Source organism: Pseudopodoces humilis, chromosome 16 (genome assembly GCF_049639895.1).
Source record: "Pseudopodoces humilis isolate 2021_Gansu_Grassland_sample_001 chromosome 16, ASM4963989v1, whole genome shotgun sequence".
In the NCBI taxonomy this organism is placed as follows: domain Eukaryota; kingdom Metazoa; phylum Chordata; class Aves; order Passeriformes; family Paridae; genus Pseudopodoces; species Pseudopodoces humilis.
Window position 1 is genome coordinate 13,372,539 of NC_142215.1, and position 20,190 is coordinate 13,392,728.

Here is a 20,190-nt window from a genome sequence, read left to right on the forward strand (position 1 = left end):
ATTTGGGTGCTTGGGGCATCTTACCCAGAAGAGGTAGGGAATGAATGTTTCAACTGTGAAATTTTTAAATTGGTGGACTTTATTTATTGGAATGATTAGAGAATATCACTCTAATTCAGTGAAATTCCTGAAAAACTAATAAAATTAGAGCATTCAATGTTGAGAGTGCCTTCACTACTCAGTTAAATTGCAGCATTAATTAGTAGTAGTCTTTCTGCTGCATTTCATAGTAGATATTAGTAGACAATGCTTGTTGCTTTTGTTTGTAGATGTATCTGACTTGGTCTTTCTGATCACATTCATTCAGACTGAAATCCAAGGAGAGGCCTCTGCAAAGTGAGCAGTGACAACATTATAAAATGCTGTAAGGGAACAGTTAACCCAAATTGCACTTTATTTGGGCTATAACAGTACAGAAAGAGAAGTTTTGTCTTCCTTTGAGAAAGTTAAAACTTGTTTTTGTAATAGCTATGTAAGAGGTTGGAATAAGGAAGACTGTTTTCAGTTTACAGCTATGTCATCTAATCATATTCAAAATCAGTTTGCTTTCTGCAAGCAGAAAAATTCCCTGAGCTATCTGCAGTCCCTGCAGAAAAGGATGCTTAGAACAGGAAATAAATTTGTAACTCCTATTTTGTAGACTGTTTGCCAGTTATTTGCTAAACACTCCAACTGTGCACTCTGATGTATACTGATCCATTGGCAGGTGTGCTGAGGAGCCACAGAGGCAGAAATGGGGATGTGTATTCAACAAGGAATGTCTCTTTCTAGCCTTTCTATGTTAAACGTGCCCTGCAGGTAACAGGAGGTAGAAATGCTCCAAAGGGCTTTGGAAGCCCACCTGTGGTCCAATGAATTACATCACCATCCAGAATATGTATCATCAAGTATCTCATCCCAAGAGGGGAGAGTAACTTTTGGCATGACTGATTAGTTCCTTTTTCTGCTTGGAGTCTGTATCAATCCAGCTATATTTAAGTGAGCTTCAGTAGATTAGTCGTCAAAATTGCCAGGAACTGAGATTTCCTGCCTTTCTCAGAAAGGAAGAATGAAATTTGGCAGTATGTATTATTGAGTCCTGCTTAAAACATGGATTTGAAAAGGGACTCTGATAGAATTTCATATAAATCCCTCCCCCCAATCTTCTGCTGCTTTTGCCATAAGGGATGAGTTCACGTGCCAGCCGATTGTGTCTTCTCTTCGTTACTCAGTCACATGAGTGGGGTGTGTGTCTTAAAAACCACTATCCTTCATTGGTATTTCAGACCTTTTAAGGCTCTCAACTGTGTTCTTCTTTGGGCAATAAGCCTATGCTGTCAGTTTGCACTATTGTATTTGTTAAATACATTTTTTGAGCTTTGATTTATGACTAGAAGCTTCCAGTATCTTTTCAGAAGCTATTGGAAGCTTCTGAATTTTTATCTGTGGTTGGTTCTTTCCAGTAGCAGTACTTTTTTGTTTACTCTTTAGGTTACCACTACAGATGCAAAAGCAAGGAATGGTATCAGGAATTCATTTCATTTGACGTACAGCTTAAATGTGAAGAATGCTCTGAAAAAGCTGTGTGATTTAAATCACTGTCCTTAGAGCTCTTCTGATTTTTCTTAATTTGCTTTTCTGAAGTGCAAAAGTTGTTAAATCAAAACTGCATGTGTCTGTGGTTATTTTGTATTCATTTAGTGTGGGTAAATTATATGTAGTAATCAGTCCAGGGTTTCTAATCCCAAACAAAACTCTGTGGCCTGAGTTGATAATCCATAACTGAATCTGAATAACTGAGTCTGAATAATTGGTGTCAGGCATGGTGGCCTAGGTAAGACACCTTTACATTGGCTCACTGTAGGTGAAGGCATAGGTTACAATTGCACAAGTGTGAATTCTCTAGTGGCAAATAATGAAATGCCTGATACAGTTAATTTTAGGAATTGCATTAAAGTCCTGAAAAGACCAATTCTACTTAAAGGGCTTGCATATCCCTTAGTACATTTTCACCATGTATACCAAATGTTTTGGTGTTGTGAAGGATAACCCTGACTATTTTCCAGGTAGATGAAGTACTTAATTTGTCTGGTCTTGTAGAAGTACGTCTTGGATGCTGTGGTAATTGATTGCAAGTGCATTTTGGGAAATTTAGAGGGTATATGAAAAGAACATAACATCAAGTATTCTTTGAAGGAATTTTGATTATAGAAGGAAGAATATTCCTTTTTGTATAAACCACCCACCCAATTCTCCAGTTCCTCTCTTTTGTGAGGGGGGTATGCAATATTAACATGGGGAGGACCATTAAGAATCCTGTGTATTAGGTAGATTGTGTTGCATGATGTGCAACTGTGTATGAAATGAGTCTTACCCATGTTGTATTTTCAGTAATTATCTTATTTACTCTGTAAATAAAGATGTCTTAAAAATTTCTGGCCCTTATTTGGGCACCACTTGCTGAATGTCTGAGATATGGATCCTCTTTTATCACTGACAGTGTCCTTTATAGTTTCTTTCTTTTAAAAATTGTATAGCTGAAGTCTTAGGGAAAAAGGTTTTAAATAAACAACCACAATAAGGAGCAAAAACAGAGACACAAATATAAAGCTACCTACTTAGGAGCTTTGTTTTTGGTCCTGTATTTGCAAATGTTTGTTTCTTTATTCAGCAGATTTAATCTCTTTCTTGTTTCATTTCAGCATAAAAATAAACCACATGTGGTGACCTTAGCTAGGAGCCACTCCATTTCCTCAGCAGCTGCTGTTCCACACTGCTTGTCTGACAGACGGGGCTAGGTCACGCTTTCCAGAGGACACCCTTGTGGTCATAACCAAGTTGTAAATGTCACTAAGATTGTTTCTGAATGCCTATCACAAGTGTATCGCCGATTCTGAAGCAGATAAAGTCAGCCAAAGATCCAGTGGGGAGTTGGGTCTCCCGGAAGATTGCTGTGCAGCCGAACAGCAGCAGGAGTGTGACACGCATCCATAAGCAGCGGCAGTGCTGTGACAGTTCTGTAGCCCTGAGTTAGCAGCCCTTTGGTAGAACTGACAGCACGCCTGCAAAGATAGGGAGGCCTGTTTCAGTCCCATTAATGTTGTCTTGAATGTGAGCCTGCGGTCTGGAGAAATGATAAATGTTCAGTGATTGATGATTTTATAGTCCCAGGGCACTTGGGATCATTTCTGGTAGCTGTGAACAGTTTTCCCTCCTCCCTTAATTAGGCCTGAGCTTTAGGTTTCTGAATGAGAAGTGACTAAGTGTGAATTGTGAGATAAGGTTTACACAATGTTTTTCAAAACTTTGGCTACAAAGGAAGTACGATTTTGAGTGCTAGGTCTTTCATATTTTGGTACAGAATAAGCGATTCAGTGTGCATTTGGTAATTCTGAAGGGCAATTGGCATATTCGTACCTTTATACAGAAAAGCTGTATACTGGATTTTGAAATGTCTTGAGGAGGGCTTCATGTAACTGGGTTAATTAAAGAATACGTACAGCCAAGGACTGCTTTGTTTTCCATCTCCTCTGCCTTTGGTGTAAGCCTTCAATAAGCCAGTGTTTCCTGACTGTGTAAGGGCTGCCCCAAGTCTCCAAAGCTGGCTGTGCTAATGGTAGAAAAATGCAAAAAAGTGTTTCAGTGCTTGTTTGCAAATGAGATGACAAAGTTGTTTATTTAATCACTATATGGAAGTAAACCTTTTGTCAGTGAGCTATGCTGGTTAGTAATGTGATAATGTCAAAATGCCTATTAATCTGTAACATTAATAGCAGGCTGCAAGAAGAAATAGAATTTGTTCTTCTCATCTGCACCAACATTTTTTTCCTTAACATCAGTGACTCTTCCTGAACTTTTCACTGTATTTTATTAATGCAAACAGAAAGCTTAGGGGGGGAAAAAAAACCCCAGTTGCAAGTTCTTCAGACTAATTTTACTCTCTGTGGTTAGTGATTTAACACTAAGAGGATTCAAATATCAAAATATCTCTATATTATTAAATTTTTAGAAATCTTGTCCATGAGGACACAGCTTATTAAGAAAATATGTGGTTTCTTTTAGATGGGGAGAAAGTAATATGTGGGCAGAGAGTAATTTCTGTGAGATAGACCTGAAAGCCAACTTTTGTGATTAATGACCAATTGTGACTCTGCACATTTAATTAGGAAAGTGTCATTACACTCAATTAGCAGGGCTGCCAAATAATCTGTTTAATACTCTGGTCTTTTTTTCTCTAGGGTTTTGCAGACAGTCCTCATTACAGTGATCACTTGAATGACAGTCGATTAGGGCCTCATGAAGGATTGTCCCCGACACCTTTCATGAACTCAAATCTGATGGGTAAGTAGGTAATTCTTTACGAGTATCCCCTCAAAGCCTCTTTGGTCAGAAAGAGACATTTTTCATTCTCTTGTCTAGGCCTGACATGTCAAGCATCTGGAAGTTGCTCTGTTTCTCATAGCAACACTGACTTTCCTATTCAAATCCTTTTATGTTGTATGAGTTTCTCATAAAGGCCATTATCCAGACTTTTTAGAAGAAGAAAATACCAAAATTTTCTTAAGTTGATCTAGAAAACTGATATATTTTGATTTGATGTAAATTTGAAGTTATTTTAAAGATTACTTTTCCTTAATTTTGTTTGAGAACATTATAGCAATTTTTAATTTCTACATTTTAAAATACTTTTTTTCTAACATGCAATTCTTGAACTATCTACCTATCTACTGTAGGCTTCCCTTCAGGTAATAATTTGGGGGCTTGCTTCTTACTTTTAATTTTCTAATTTCTTTGATATTTGTTGTATTAGAAACTTTGTCACTTCTAAGAAATAGATGGAAACTCCTGCTTCCAGACCTGTTAAACATTTCCTGCTTTTGAAAGTGGAAAAAAGCAAGCAAATGGTGTGTTATACTGTGGCCTTAGGTATCAAAAGCTTGCTTTCAGTTCCTGAACTTTGTGTTACCTGAAACATGTTAATGTGTTGATGGCATTGGTTGAAAAATCTTCTTTTGTGTGTTCCAGTTTGGAGCATAAAACTGTTGATTTCAAAATATTTAATTTGGTAATACTTGGTCTTGGGACCATTTTCATTTTGTATCTTAGATTTCAGGATGACTCTGGATATTTGTTCTGAATTTGTAAATTTCACATTGTTTCACTTCTGTATTCCCCATCTTGTAGACATGACCTATTTTGTGATCTCAGTATTGTCCTTTTAAGACATAGCCATGGTAATCTAAGTGGATTACCTAAATCCAAATCCTGGTGGTCTGCAATTTCTTTTGGAAATCTTTCTACTTTGCTCAGTCTTTGTTTACTACTTTAATGTTCTCTGAAACACAGACAGACAAAGCTCATCTATTGCTGAAAACAGAGTTTTGTTTAAGCTTCATGTATGAAGCTGAAAACAGGCAATTTTAAAATGCCCATCTCTGTAGACTTTGATTAGAGAGAAGACATGTCAATTGGTCAATGACACTTCTAACTGAAGACAGCAAAGCTAAAATGTAGCAGTTATTTTGATAATGCAAAGTAGACTTTCTCCAAATACTCTTTCAAATGTTGTCTTTTTTCTTTTGTAGCAGAAAGCTAAAAAGATCAGTTACTTCAAGTGCTTCTCCAGTATTTCGTTCAGTAGCATGTATGGAATGTCTCTAGGTTTTGTATCTGATACTGATTTTCTTTTACAAAATTATATAGCAAAGTTTGATTTATTTTTTTGAATTCATATTACCAATGGCAAATTAATTGCTCATGTTTTTAATTTAAACCATCCAATTTCTAAACAATATATGCCTTTAAATATATGGCAAAAATAATCTTCTAGACATGTCATTTTTATTGAATAGACGATTCTATTAGACATAATAGAATTACATCATTAATACAGATTTGAGAAGAAGGCTTCCATTTAGATGATTTTGTAGAGAGGATTAACAAACTGCAAGATATGTATGTGTCAGTCACCCAAAGCAGCTGAGAACTGAAATAGTTTTGTAAAGCTTTGTGGCTAAGAGTTCTTAGGGATTTTATTTTCTTGAAGCAAAAGTACTTCGTTTTCTTCTATATGCAGCCAAGAATTACAGAAAGCTTTCAGTATATATCTCTAAGATATGTTCACATGAGAACTCTAAAAGTGTGTCCTTAAGTGTTCCACTTGTGGTTTTTGGCTTATCATAACAAAAAATTATGTTCATTTTACTTATGTTATTGTATAGGATGCAGCTTTGTATATTACACCTTCCCATCATTAATTTTTGCACTGTATTTTAATTGATGGTGAAGGTTTGGAGAGAGGAATGATAAAAGCTACATGAAAACATAGAGTAGTACCTTTCTGTGTGGTACTACTATCTGTGTTTATAGTTTCTTTATCTATTATTGAAAAGAAAAATAATAATTCTTCTGAAGTTTTTTTAGACAAAGAGATGTTATAGAGTTTTTTAATATCAAATTGTGGACATGTTCCCATAAACACATGGGATGAATGAACACATTTATGTTATTAGCTGATGTAGACATACAATATTTAAGGTGTTGGTTCATTATTTTGTGATCTTTGGAGTTTAAAAGGAGATGGAGGGAGGCAAAGAACATGAACTTGATGAGCTTATAGGAAATATCTCACTAGCTAATAGCAATGATTGAGCATCTGGGGTTCCACAACCAAGATCTAAGAAATACGTCCCTTCCCAAAATTTTGTCACGACTGAAATACATTTCTGAAATAGTTAAAAACTATTAAAAAAGAAGAAGGGAGAGTGACAACATATTTCACCATTGCTGTCAACACTTAAGAGTACCATTAAAAGAAAGAATTGTGTGTCAAGGGGATGTTGTTGTTTTGTGTATTATGTTCAGCCGTAAGCATATTTGCCTGAAGAGATAGTGGATTATAAAGTGCCACTGTCTTTCATGATGGAGCTCTCAAACATTTTAATGATCTTGTACATTGCAAAAGAGAGAAATTTTGTCTAACAAGAGTTGATAATGATTCAATAATGAACAATTTACCACAGAAAGATGCATTTCCATATTCATTTAGATATTTTTTGAAGTGTTTTGCAGAGGAAGTAAAGCTATTATGCTGGATTGGTTAGTGTTCTTCACTAATGAATTCCAGAATTATCGTGTTGATTTGGTAGTATAAAAAAAGAAGGGCTGTTACTTATATTTTGAGTAAAACCACTGAATCCTCTTGGGACCAGCATAGTCTCTTGGTATCCATAGAGATATGTAGAAAATCAGGCTAAGATATATTGGTGGTATTGTAGCTCCATTTAGACTTGATAATCTTTGCTTATTCAACACTTCTCTTTTAATTACATTCTAGAAAACTATTCACAAGAATATGAGATTCTTTTCTCTGTAATTATGCTGCCTTTTAGTACTCTGCACTTGCAAGGAGAGGTCAGTTTTTGCTAGGGCTCTTCAAGCCTGTGGTATTGTATCTTCTGTTGTACTGTTCCCTGGACTTTATTCTCCTGAGCTTTTTTACTACTACTTACTGGGAAGAAAGAAAGCAGATTATTCTTGAATATAGCTTAAAGGGTTTTTTGTTGGTCTATCTTGAAAATTTGAAGTAGGGGAATTACTTTCTTTTGTGTGCCCGTCTACAAGAGGTAGAAAGGATAACAGCCAAACTTTTGTGCTCCATGTTCATCGTCTGTGAACTGCACAGTTCCACAAGTTTCTATGTGACAAAAAGTCATTAAAAAATTTAGTCAATAGTGAGTGAAAAGACAGTGGTTGGACCTTAGCTTTCTAATTTTTCCTTGCTTCCTTGTTGAAAGTTTTCTTTCTAATATATTCCCTTGTTTTCTCATTATTTCTTTAATTAGTTTCTTTAAAGTTTAATTGGGTTACATTTTAGAGCTCTAGGTGTTTCTGAGCTAGCAACAGGGTTTGAAGACCTGTCAATGAAATCAGAGATTCTGAATGTATGAAGGAGGATTTTAGATTGTCTGCCTCATTTACTCATTGACTCCAATAGATCAGCTACAGGTTGTAGTTACTAGTTTATTTCGTACCATCTGGAGATTTTGTAACACTCACCTCTGTTAGCATCCCGGTGGCTTTGCTTCTCTTCCAAACAAGCTTCTGCTGGGTAATGCTATGGTGCTTTCTTATGGCCAGCATTAAGGGATGGAGGGACTGACCATGCAGAGAAGACACAACAGTTGGTATTTACAAGGTGGGAGTAGAAACTTGGTACAGTAATTAGAGCTACAAATTATTCAGATTGTTAATAAAAATATAGCTCCTTTTACTATTTATAATGTTAATGTAAAGGGTAAGTCTGTGTCGTCTCCTGTTTGAAATAAATAGGTGAAAGAACCAAAGGCAGTACTGGCAAAGGGGAGCAGAGTAATACATGTTGGGGTTTTTGCAGTGTAACTTCCTTTCCTGTTGGTTGTACTTGATGCACTTGCGTCACTTGGGTGGTTTTTCATTCGGCATCGCAAAACGGGTTTCTGAGTAAATTACACCTATATACACCATGAATTTTACCTTCTCTTAATGTTTAGCAATATTGTTCCAGTGTAGCAGGGGTTAATAGGTATGTCCTGAGTAGAAACTACTGTGTGAAGGGTGACAGGAGCAGAGAGGTGCTTCATGGGTGGAAGCCGAATTTCAAGAATTTTCAAAGCTAGTCTTTGGGTTACTGTGAAACTCACAATGGATTTTGTGTATTAATCATATGATTGAGAGATCACTATCTGGATTGGGATGCCTTCTGGTTTTAGAGTTATTATTCATTTAATTGACTTGATTGACTGATTGTGCAGGTTTCTGAGAATGGCTGGGCTTCTGCAGTGCATCTTTCAAACTGAAATTACTGTCTTAATTTTTATTGTAAAATCTATTATTTGACTTGTAATTTAAGTACCCCAGTTGGCTTGGTTAAAGTAGTAGGTATTTTTAGAGATGAACATTGGAGAAGCATTTTTTGAAGCAACATGGTAAATAGGTGAAGCCTCTGTAAACCTTCCAGTACTGATGCCGCTGTTGAACAGCTGATGTAAGCCTTTAAAACCATAATTTATGAAAGGTTATTCTCAGTAAAAGGAGAGGCTTTTGAACTTTAAAATACAATTAAAAGAAGGAGTGCATCTGAATTGGTACTCAGTTAAGAATCTAACTAATCTTCAGGAAAATTGCTAGTTTTCTTCCTCAGTAACCCTTCAGTAAAAGAATTTTGGAATTGGAGAGATCTCATTATCAAATGAGTTTATAATGGTGAAGGCAATAATAGGAAACCAGTAAAGGTAAATATTTATTAAAATGGTGCACATTAAGAATGATGCCATTATAGTTTTTGCTAGGAATCTTGTCTTAATTATCTTTTAGGAAGGGAGAGGGCAGATGCAAGCAGGGAGTTGGCAGACCCTCTGTTTGTCCAAAATAAAAGTTAGATTTCCTTGAATTGCTTTCTACAGTCATTAATATTTCAACACATTAAAAAAAAACCAGGCATTACAATGGAAATTAACTCCAGAGATATGAGTAATAGCAAGATTGATCTGAAATAATTTATATGCAGTTACATTGTTATTAACTTGGAGAATGGTGGGGACAGAGTATTTTATATCCTTTGGAGAATTCATTAGGAAGAAAGAGGAAAGTGTTAAAATAAGAAAATGACAAAACAGCGACAAAACAAAGATTATGACAAGTGCTTTGGTCTATATCATTTTAGGGCAGTAAGTGGAAAGAAAATTGTAAAAGGATACCTGATAAGCTTCACATTCTGCATAGTTATCTGTCAAATATTACTGAGTTGAGTTTTTTACTTTTGCCTAGTAAAAAACCCATAAGTATAAGATCATCCACAGTTACAATAAATACTTAGAGGTATTGGTACTGAGTCCACCACAAGCCATAGACTGTCAACTTCCTACGCTGAAAAAGTTCCTTAACATTCACAAACATAACTGTATTGTGCAGTTTCACAGTATTATGTTTGCATTTCATTGAATCACTTATTGTTTTGATTACTAAAGCTAAAATTGCCAAGTTACCGGCTCCTCTATGTATTACATCATGGCTACTTTTCCCAAAGTAAGTGTTGCCATTGCTTCACCCCAGTAGTGCTTCTTGCCTTTCTTGTTTCTCATAGATTTATGTTTTTTAAATAATTAGCGTTTTCCAAATCATTGCATATAATGAATCTGGCAAATGGAAGATTTCCATTTAAGCTCACTTCTAAGATTTTCTTTTCCTTTTGGGGCATGTCACTCTGTTGAATTGATGCTGGTTTTATATGATAAAGATTGGCTAAAAGCCTGTTTTGACTTTGGTAGTATTTTGGGTTTTAAAATGAAATTTCAAACCCAGAGTAACATTTTAGGTTTAATTTATTTCTTCGTCTCTTCCAGATAATTATTTGAATAATTTACTTCACATGTGAATATATAAAACCGCCATAAATAAATTGAGGCTCCTTTTTGTTTGTTTGTTTCTGTTTTGAATGCTAGTAGTCCTTTTGTTCTGGAGTGTTTGTGCATCTGGCTGTGTCCCAGCTCTGGCATGGTGTGTTGGGCAGAGGCAGCTCTCAGACCTGGGCTATGACACACTGATTACTGCCAGCACACAGCCGCTGCTCCGTGGGCTGAAGCTTTCTAGAGTTGCGGTGTTTTCTATCTGCTCATACAGTTTCAGATTTTTTAAAATTTTTTTTTCCCCAGGTATTACATTAAATAAATTCTACTCACACCAAAGAATTGCTCTCATCTGCTCTTAATTTTCCTTTTGTGAAAGCTAATGGGTTTCTGGGAAATTAAATTACACAGTCATTTAGTGAAAGTGCTAAGTGCAGGGCATTTTTACCCTTGGGTTTTTGCTCACAAGAGCGTGTGTTAAGCTTAGTTTTCCCTTCTGTTTACGGTAATATTTCAATCAAATAGCTTTCCTAACATTTCTTTACCTACGGTAATACATGGAGGCTTTCTCCGCACGCGGCGGGGGGCTCGTGTCCTTTGTAACGTTATGCCGTAGCAGGTGTCTGCCTGTGCTCTCTGCCCTGTGAGACTTTGATCTCTCTGCTGGTGAGCAGCTGTGGCAGAGGGGCCCTGGCAGCGCTCCTCAGGTGGTGCTCAGGTGTGCCCGTGCCAGGTAGGTGCGCGGGCACAGCTGCCTGCCCGCCCTCCTGCCTCCGCCCGTGCCCGGCGTTCCCTGGCTGTGGCAGCCCCGGGCACAGGGAGCTGAGGAGGGCATTCCCCCCTCCCTTCGGTGATCCGCTCGCTCAGGACTGCGCCTGAGCCTTGAGGCACTTCATCCTCAACCGTTCCGGAGAGTACCGCGCGCGTTCAGACGGGTTTTGTATCTCCGGATCAGTGGTGGAGTTGTCCGCGGGCTTAGTCTGCAGTGCTGTGGTTCAAGGAAGAAACCAGAAAAGTTTCCTTTCTGTGAAGTAAGCAAGTGAATAAATTTGTACTTGAGAGCCCATCAAGCTGTACAATTAAACATTGTGCTAGGAAGAGGTGATGGTTCCTTCTCACTGGATACTATCAGTGTCACAGGTATCTTACAGTGTGCAGTGTGTCCCACAAGCAGAACTTGCAGCTCTGCTCATCCATGGACAGTGGTGGTGCTTGCACCGTGCACAAACGGGAGGAAAAAACCAGAACCTAGTGCAAATTGTGCTGGAAGAAGATGAAATGTTGCCTTCTTCAAAATGGTCTCACGCTTGAACCCAGATTTTTTTGTCATCCTAAGTACTTTTGAATTGCCAGTCTGGGAATAAATATGCAGTCTGTGGCTTTTACATTTTGAAATATTTTAGTTCTGATAAAATTTGTTCTGCCAAGCTTGGGTTTTAGTTAATGCAGTCTGATACATTTGAGTGTTGATTTATTCACAGTGTACTCTGCCTCTGAAAAGGGGAATAAATAGTAATCTGATGAAATTTTTAAGTCTTGTATTTCCTCTTTGTTATAACGTGTCAGTTTAGCTGCTGCAGGGTATGTTTATCTGTTACAAGGCTCATCAGTGCATGAAATGCTGAAAGGGCATATTTCTCTCCTGTGGTTCCTGCCATCCCTGGGCACTTGTAGATGTGTTCCAGTGGATGGGATCAGCTGGGTGAAGCTGTAGGATTTTAAATTTGAGTCTGTCTGAAGGCGCCAAGCTCCCTTCTAGGGAGGAGGGGGTGATTCTTTCCCATACTGGTGATGTAACTTCCCCATGAGGCAGTTGCTTAGGGATCTACATAATAACTATTACCCTGTTCAAATAGGAGGCTGTAGAAAGCTCACTGGTGATTAAAAGATAATTTTGTAATTTTTCATGGCTTGTCTTTGTTTTGTAATAAAGATGTTTGCTTATCGCCAGGTGCATAAAAATCATTTACTTAATCTCTATTTCATTCCATTAATTTTTTTTCATTCTTGCATGCATGTAGCTATAGCCTGTGAGTTGTTTGAGGTCCAGTTTTTAATAAATGCAGCAGCCTGTATCTAGTGATTAAATTCTGAACTGATCAACCAAAATGTTCTAACTAGGCTGCTCGTGCCAAAACAAGTGGCTTTTGTGATTTGGGGCATTATAGTATTTGCATTAATATGATTCGAAGTTGCTAATAGTTTTCTTTAGAGATTGGGTTTTAGTGAGTCAAATGTTTGTTGCTGCTGGAAACCTGACTTTGTTTAGATAACAGACATCTCGGAGGGGAAAACAAACCAGATGAAAATAAAAGACATGGTTTTATTTTTCAGGTGCATGGGAGTATTGGACCTCTAATACTATGGTTTTTTTAATTGCCTGAGCAGCTGCTGCATTTTCCATAGAGCTGTAAGATACTGTAGTTGTGTGGTGCTTCAGCTACATAATAGATGAATGAGTATCATTAAAAGAAAACAAAATTTTTTAATTTGATTTTGGCAATAACGTCTGGACACTTTTGCTTCAATGTAATATTGCACCAAAGTTTTGTTTCAGAAAAGTGGATGAAAGACTTTCATGTAACAGAAAAATGCAAAGAGCAGAGGAACTGGTCTCATTCTGTTAAGAGATGGTTATATCTTGCTTTATTTGAGAGGCTTTCTTGGTTGGTGGCTTTTAATGTTTTTTCCTGGAGGCTGTCAGCATTGTCAGGTGTGCAGATTCTGATGCATGTGTGTAAATCAGGAAGTCAGATGTAAATTCTATGGAGTTATTTCCTTGGCATCCCCATGGAGGGTCACCTGGAAAAATAGTGTGTGTGGAAGCTTCACCAGGATGGCATTTGGTGGAGGGAGGGTGCTCCTTGGTTGGGGTTTTTTTGGAAGGTGCTTACATGGGTCCTCCATTTGAAAATGAAATACGAGGGAGAGTTGATGCATAATTTTATGTGATAGCCTTAAATTGAGAGATGAAATAAAAAAGGTTCATTGAAGTGGGAATGAGGAAGAAGCACGGTGGCTCCTATTGAGATCAGTTGATTGATTTTATTGTTTTTTGTAAAACTGGCAAGGTCTGGCCTCGAGACTTAATAGTAGTAGGGAACCAAAGGCAATAAAATATATAAATGTACAGTGTGTAAATTCAAATTGGAATTGTATAGACCATGTGCATAACTAGTGCTGTCGTCACAATAAGTGCAGTGAAATTTTAATTTATTTCCCATTGTAATAGGGATCAATCCTGGCACTTTGGATATGTGCAATACAAATAAGGCACCTTGCAATGTCTTCCTCTTATACAATGGGACAGAGAAAGCAGAAGTCTTGAGGGTAATGTGTGACTTGTTAACAGTCTTGTAAGCTTCAAGGCTGATCCCTGGGGTCTGCATTGAATACCTAAGTGCATGACTGCATCATAAATAAACTTGTATCATGTTTAAAAAATGTTCTGCAGTGATAGGAAGGAGTGTACTTGTTTGCTCTTTATCAGGATACTGCAGTTTTAAGTATGTTTGCTCCATGGTAGGAGCAAAGAGAAGTTTTTCGTACTATTTTGATGTGATAAATAACACTTCTGTTTCTGACTGAATTAATTTCTTTCCTATTACATCATTTATTTATTTCACATATTGCAAGTCCATTACAAGCTGTCAACTCAGATTTAATTTATTTATATAGTAATTTGAAGCCTTGAGGTACTTCCCAGCTTAAACTGATTGTCCTAGAATCAAAATTTACAAAACTAAACTGTACAGAGACATATTTCTTAAATTATGCCTTACCTGCCTTAAAAGTTGCATTGCATCATGGAATATTGTAGAGAATCTTCTGATCATGTAATTCTGACTCCAAAGGAGTTTGCAGAATGTCCTATGTATGTTATACTATAGGAAACATTTAGCACACCTTAATACTCTTCCTATCAGTCAAAAAATGACAACTTCTCTCCCATATTTGTAAGTTCTTTTTGCTTTAATTTTGGAGGAGATTTTATTTCCTTCTGGCTATGCTGCATTTGTTGTACAGCTTCAAGTTTGAAAGGTACTGGAGTTGGTATGAATATCCTAGATCAGAAACTGAGCTCTTGCTTATTTTCCAGGGTACATTTTTTACTTTATATTTAGAGAAATGTCATGCTTTCACCTGGCATGAATTAGGTCTTTCTTCTTAATGATAGGTGAGGTGATTTTCTTTTCCAGCAGTGCTGTGTTCTATGGTGAAAGATCAGCTAATATATTTTACCATCACTGAAACAATGTTTCTTTACATCATCTGGGATTGATATTTTTAAGCTTAAGATAAATGTCGCTAGCACTGCTTAAATGCATAATGTTTAAAAATTACTTTAGATATAACAAAACTGAGAAATCCCCATGCCTTTTTTTTTGTGTGTGTCTGAATCTTCTGACGTATCTGGGGACTTTGTAGGTTGAGCTGTGGGATCACGGCCTGAAGTCACCTGTTCATGTGTCGCTGTGTTTACCTTGCATCGCTACAATGTTCTTGCCCAGCATAGTGGGGGCTTGAGGGTTATTTTGTTTTGTTTGATTACAGAGTGGTGGGAGGAGGAGCGATGATTGCCTTGTCTTTCTGAGGCTTGGCTGCATTTTAAAAATTTTTTTGTTCACTGCTTTTATTCATCAGTGACAATTTATAAACAGTGCATGTTTCACAATGATTTCAGCCTTGAGTGCCAAACAACTGTATGATTTTGTTCCTTTGTTTGACAGCTATCTGGCACTCGGCCCTGGGCACAATTATAACAAATAGTTTTGTCCAGTACATTTGTATGTTCTTTTTTTCAATTACATTTTTGCTATTACATTAGAAATGTATCTTCCTAGAAATGTGGTTCAAAAGTCACATGGTAAAAAATACCAAAGCAAACCCTTTTAAAATCTGATAAAGGAATTGAGTATAAATTTGTTCCTTCAGTATTTTGGAATTGAGGTACGGCAGCAGAATAAACAAAGAGGGGCCAGTAGAAAAATACTATTGGGTTTAGTTGGTTCAGTTGCAGAGTTGCACACTATGAAAAAGAGTATAGTTTGTTGGCAGGAGGAAAAAACCCATGTGTTTCTCCAGTTGGTAACCCTTTTATCTAGGATAGTTTATGTATGTATAGACAATAAACAGTGGGCTTTCAGCTATTTATTTAGAACAGAGTAAAGCTAAATAGTACTTTTTCAATATAGAATATTTTCTGCATTGATTTATCTCATTTTACCCTCATAGAATAAAATCTAGAGCCCAAATGCCTTGAGCTCAAGGTACTGCATTTAGTTGGATTGGAGAATTGACATTCTCCAATATGAAGAAGGAATGCTTCCCTGTTACTGTGTGCCTCACAGTTTCTGTTTCATGTGCCTCCCCCTCTCTCCCCAGCTCAGACACAGCTTGGTCTCATGATAGAGACATAGTGCAAATGCCAGTAAACCAATGTGAAATAAAACACCAAATGGAAAGGCAGTGATTCATCAGGAGAAAATGTTACCCAGGCCCCAGTTACTTTTTTTCTTCTTTTAACCTGCGCTCTCGAGCATTGTTGCTCCCTTGATAATCAGTTTCAGCACTGCTATTGAACTGGAAGCTGTGTTTTTAAAGTTGCCATTGCCCTTCTAGTGGTCTCTCCTACTATCTTGATGGTACTTCTATGTTGCTTTTTTGTATGTTAATGCAATGCAATCGTGTCATTGGTCCAGTTTATTTTCTTCAAAAAATGCTGAAGCCTCCGAGGTAGGAAATAAGGTAAACTTTAATTTACACTAAAATAATTAACAGAATCATCCATCCTCAAATCTGTAGAGTATAATTTTACTGTAGTCTTACTTTGTGGTTAAACTCATATTTTTGTCCCTTGAATGCACTGGATCAGTACACTGTTCACCTGAACACCTTCATAAGTGCACTTTGGGATTTTTCCTGTCTATACCTGGCTTGTCTGTCTGCCTTGGTCTGTTGACTTGTTTTAACTCTCTTAAGAAAAGACCATTCTTATGTGGTGTTGAGATGTGTTGCTCTTAGTAAAGATTTATTTTCTTTTTGTTGCCTTCATCTTAAATATAAAGAAAAGGTAAATTCTGAAACTGCTTTTGCTCTGTTACTTGCCATGTAGTACATACTTGGCTATAATGCCTGACAGTTGAAGTCCAGACCACGTCATTTTTTCACATTCTCTCTGGGATCTTGTGGTTCTTTCTCTGTGCACCTGTTAGTGGCCAGTGCTGTTGGTGGGACACCATGGTAGAGGAGTCTTTCTCCAACATGTGTCTTTTTGTTTGTTTGTGAGACATTTGTATCCTCAAAATTGGCATCTTCTAAGAGGTCTTTAAGTGCAGGTTCTGTACAGGGGTGCTGTGTAGTAGTGTAAATTTTCCCACTCACAGGACAGATTATTGGGCAATAGATTTGGAAGATGAAAACTTCATATTGCAGTGAGGTATAGTAATGCATTCACTGATACTCTGTTAGAAATGCTAGAAGCTGTGGTGAATGGACAAGAGAATAATAAAAACCAATATAGGAAAATATATTTTCAAGTGGAAAAACAATAATTTATTGATGGCCAACTTCTAAAAGACAGCAAAGCAGGATTAAGGCTTAGTTACATTGGAGGAAGGAATATGAGCCAGATGATAAAATTAGACCTGAAATAGTTTGAATGCAAAATTAGTAAAAATTTGTTTGCTTCTGTGTTAGGTCAACAGCATGCCTTGAAGGGGAATTTTGCAGTTTTCCACTGCAAAAAGCAAATTCACATACACATTTTTAGTGCCCAGCATTTTGTTATTTGGAACATGTCCTTTTTACTGAAGCTTCTGAGATGTGTGTGGATGTTTTCAGAATGCTTGATCCCTTGTAGCATGTACCATGCTGCTCAAGGCAAGAATCTTTAGATGTCACAGTTGTCTTGCCACACATGATGAATCACTTTGCCTAAAGATTTTCTGCCCACAAAGCCTCTGGGGTGGCTGTCTCCCTAAGGATGTTCTGTTCAACTGGCCATCTGAGCTAACTGTGCTGTGACCAGTTTGTAAAGTACTAAATCCAAACTTTTTCACATTTTATTTCTGTCTGTACATAATAAAAGGGGTCATATGCAGAGAAGTAGTTTAGCTTTAATATTGCCTTGCACTTATTTTGTTTGAATTTTTTTTTTTTTAATTTAATTTGTCACAAGAATCATGTCAAATGATTGTAACTTCGGAACACCATCCAAGATGTGTTTTCCTAGATTATCCCTTTCTTTATTTTTTATTTTTTTAATATTTCCAATAAACCAGTGTGTATTACGTGTTTCATGACTTTCCTGATTGTGTCCCTCTTTGGATACATTGTGTGGTTGTATTGGCCTGTGAGACAGGATTAGTGGCAGCTGGTGTAATAAAACATGAAGTTTCAAGATATTGAACAGGTATCTGATTGACTGTTTCCTTTCAGAGGTCCATAAATTTGTGGTGGGGAGCTTGGGGGACAACTCCAAGAAGAACATATAAAATATATATGTTTTAGATGTTTTTAGGATTTAAAAAGCAATTCTTTCTTTTTAAATAGTTCAAAATTTGTGGTAGGTAAACTTAAATTCGTATCTGGTTGTTCATATTTCATATTCAGTGGGCTAAAACAACATGCATTACACACTTTGTTGCGACAAATCTGTATAAGTAATATATCAACAGCAAGACACAGGAAGTGGCAAATTACAGCAGGTAAATTTTATTTTTAGCTTTTTAAAAAAAAAAGTATTAATAATTATTTATATTCTTATACTTCCTGCCTTTTTGCCTTTGGTGTCTTTATGATAATACGTATTCCTGTGTTCTCCCTCTGTGATCAGTGGAGTCCCTTACTCCCTTTGTAGCCTGTTCGAGGTCTGTTGTTGTGAGAAGGACGTGGCCCTTCGCCTGCTCTACTCCTTCCCCCTGAGAAAATTCATGAGCAGACCTCAGCAGTGATTTTAAAAAGGGGTGGCAGTGTAACTACCAACTATTAGATGGCATATTTCATCTTTTGCAGTTGTACAAAGAACCACCTTTTCTTACTTATGCCTTCTTTCTCCATTCTGTTGTGTTGACCCTTTTCAAATATTTCCTTAAATAAGCATTGATGGGAGAACTGCTCATCTACTTTCTTTTTTGGAAGACGAATATAAGTTAAAAAAAAAAAAAAAAAATCCACAGACTTCCTTTTTTCCCCCTGTGGATATTATTTTTTTTAAATAACTATCCATCTTGCGGAAGATATTTTCACTACCAAGAACATACTTTAAATACAAAGTAGCTCTGAACAGTATGTACATTCTCTCTATCATAACTTAAAAATCCTTTTTGTTGAAAATGTAAAAGATACCAACTCTTTAAGAACCAGCTCAGTAACTACTGAAAAAAGTGCCCAAAATATTCCTCATTGCTTTTTTTAAAAAAGTGAAAACAAGCCCACCCTCAGCCTCTATGTTCTTCTGACCCTTCTTTGCAAGGAGATTTTTACCTATAGAAGATAAATTCTTGGTCCTTTTTCTCATTAAAGATTTTGGGGTTGTTAGCTTCCTTACATTTGCAGCTCTTCAACAGTTGAAGTCTGCGTCACATTGAAAAAATTGTATTGGAATGAATGTCTTTTTTAATACCTGAAAGTATATCATGATTAGTTAGAAAAATGCTTATTTGGAAGTCAAAGCCAGCTATGCTTGCCCAAGGTTTAATATTCTTTTTTTTATGATGAATCCAGCTGTGAAGCCTGAATGGAAATCAGACAGCTTGACGCTAACAGCTGATCATAAGGAGTCCAGTTAGGCAAAACACAAAATGAATCATTTTTGTTGACCCTGGATAAAGCTGCGTAGCGTCACTATAGTTGATTTGATAGAAGGGAGCAGTTAGGCAGTATCTAAACTCTAAAACATTCACTGTAGCTGGGTTTGACTGTTTCTGTAGTAGTTAAAGAAAATTCTTAGTAGCACTGAAGATTTTCTTTGGTTTTGAATGCTTATAAGAATTACTTTTGTGGAGGGAAGTATAGTCCTAATTTGAGCTGTGGTTTTGATTTCATTCATTGAGTGAATTTTTTAAGGCTTCTTTTAATATTGGGCAAATGTGTGTCTCTTGTTAGGGTAACATTTGCATTGCCTCCCTATCATTTAACCATTTTCACTCAAGAGATTACAAAACTCTTTCAGTCTTAGCTATCAACTGTCATAAGCTTTAACACATTCGTGCTTATGTTTATTGTAAATATTAATTTTGCTTTATTTTTCATGCTGCGAGTAGTTCTTACAGAAATCCATTTCAAGATAATGCACTGATAAGATGAGGTTGTTTTGGTTTTTTTATAACTTAACTCATTAGCTTCTAACTTCCTCTTTCCAAACAGTGGTGTTTGTCTAATTTTTAGTGACTGAATCAATCAAAACTACTTTTTGCAAGATAAATTTGCTAATTTATACACTTTATACTTGTGAATTATGTATAATGTTTTATTGATAACTTTGCTTCTGTATATTTTGGGGATAATAATTGTAATATAAGTAAATCTTCAGTGGAGTCCTTTGCTGTAGAAAATGCTTCAGGAATTAGGTATTGTCTTCTTTATGGATTAAAATTTGTGCTACTGTTGTCATGATTCCTTCACTGATTTCAACAAACTGATTAAAATCTGTTAATGTTCATCTTGATGTCCTTCCAGCCTATGTAACTTATAAAATGATTAGGTCCCTGATACCTGTGCCATGCACTTTTTAGAACTCTTCTAAGAAGTTCACTGAAGTGTGTGTCTGGTGCATTTCATCCTGTTTTTTGCAGAAATCCCCTGCTCACAAGCAGTACCACCT

The 20,190-nt window shown here is 36.7% G+C and overlaps 1 protein-coding gene across 7 annotated transcripts in view; it reads left to right on the forward strand.

Annotated features, from left to right (window-relative positions):
• The window catches only part of TCF12 (transcription factor 12), a 159,528-nt gene that overhangs the window by 49,895 nt on the left and 89,443 nt on the right, over window positions 1-20,190 (forward strand). For all 7 annotated transcript variants that reach the window (XM_014251123.2, XM_014251125.2, XM_014251124.2 and 4 more), the window contains exon 6: window positions 4,218-4,320. In XM_014251123.2, the coding sequence (XP_014106598.1) occupies window positions 4,218-4,320 (103 nt within the window). The remainder of the gene's footprint in view (window positions 1-4,217; window positions 4,321-20,190) is intronic.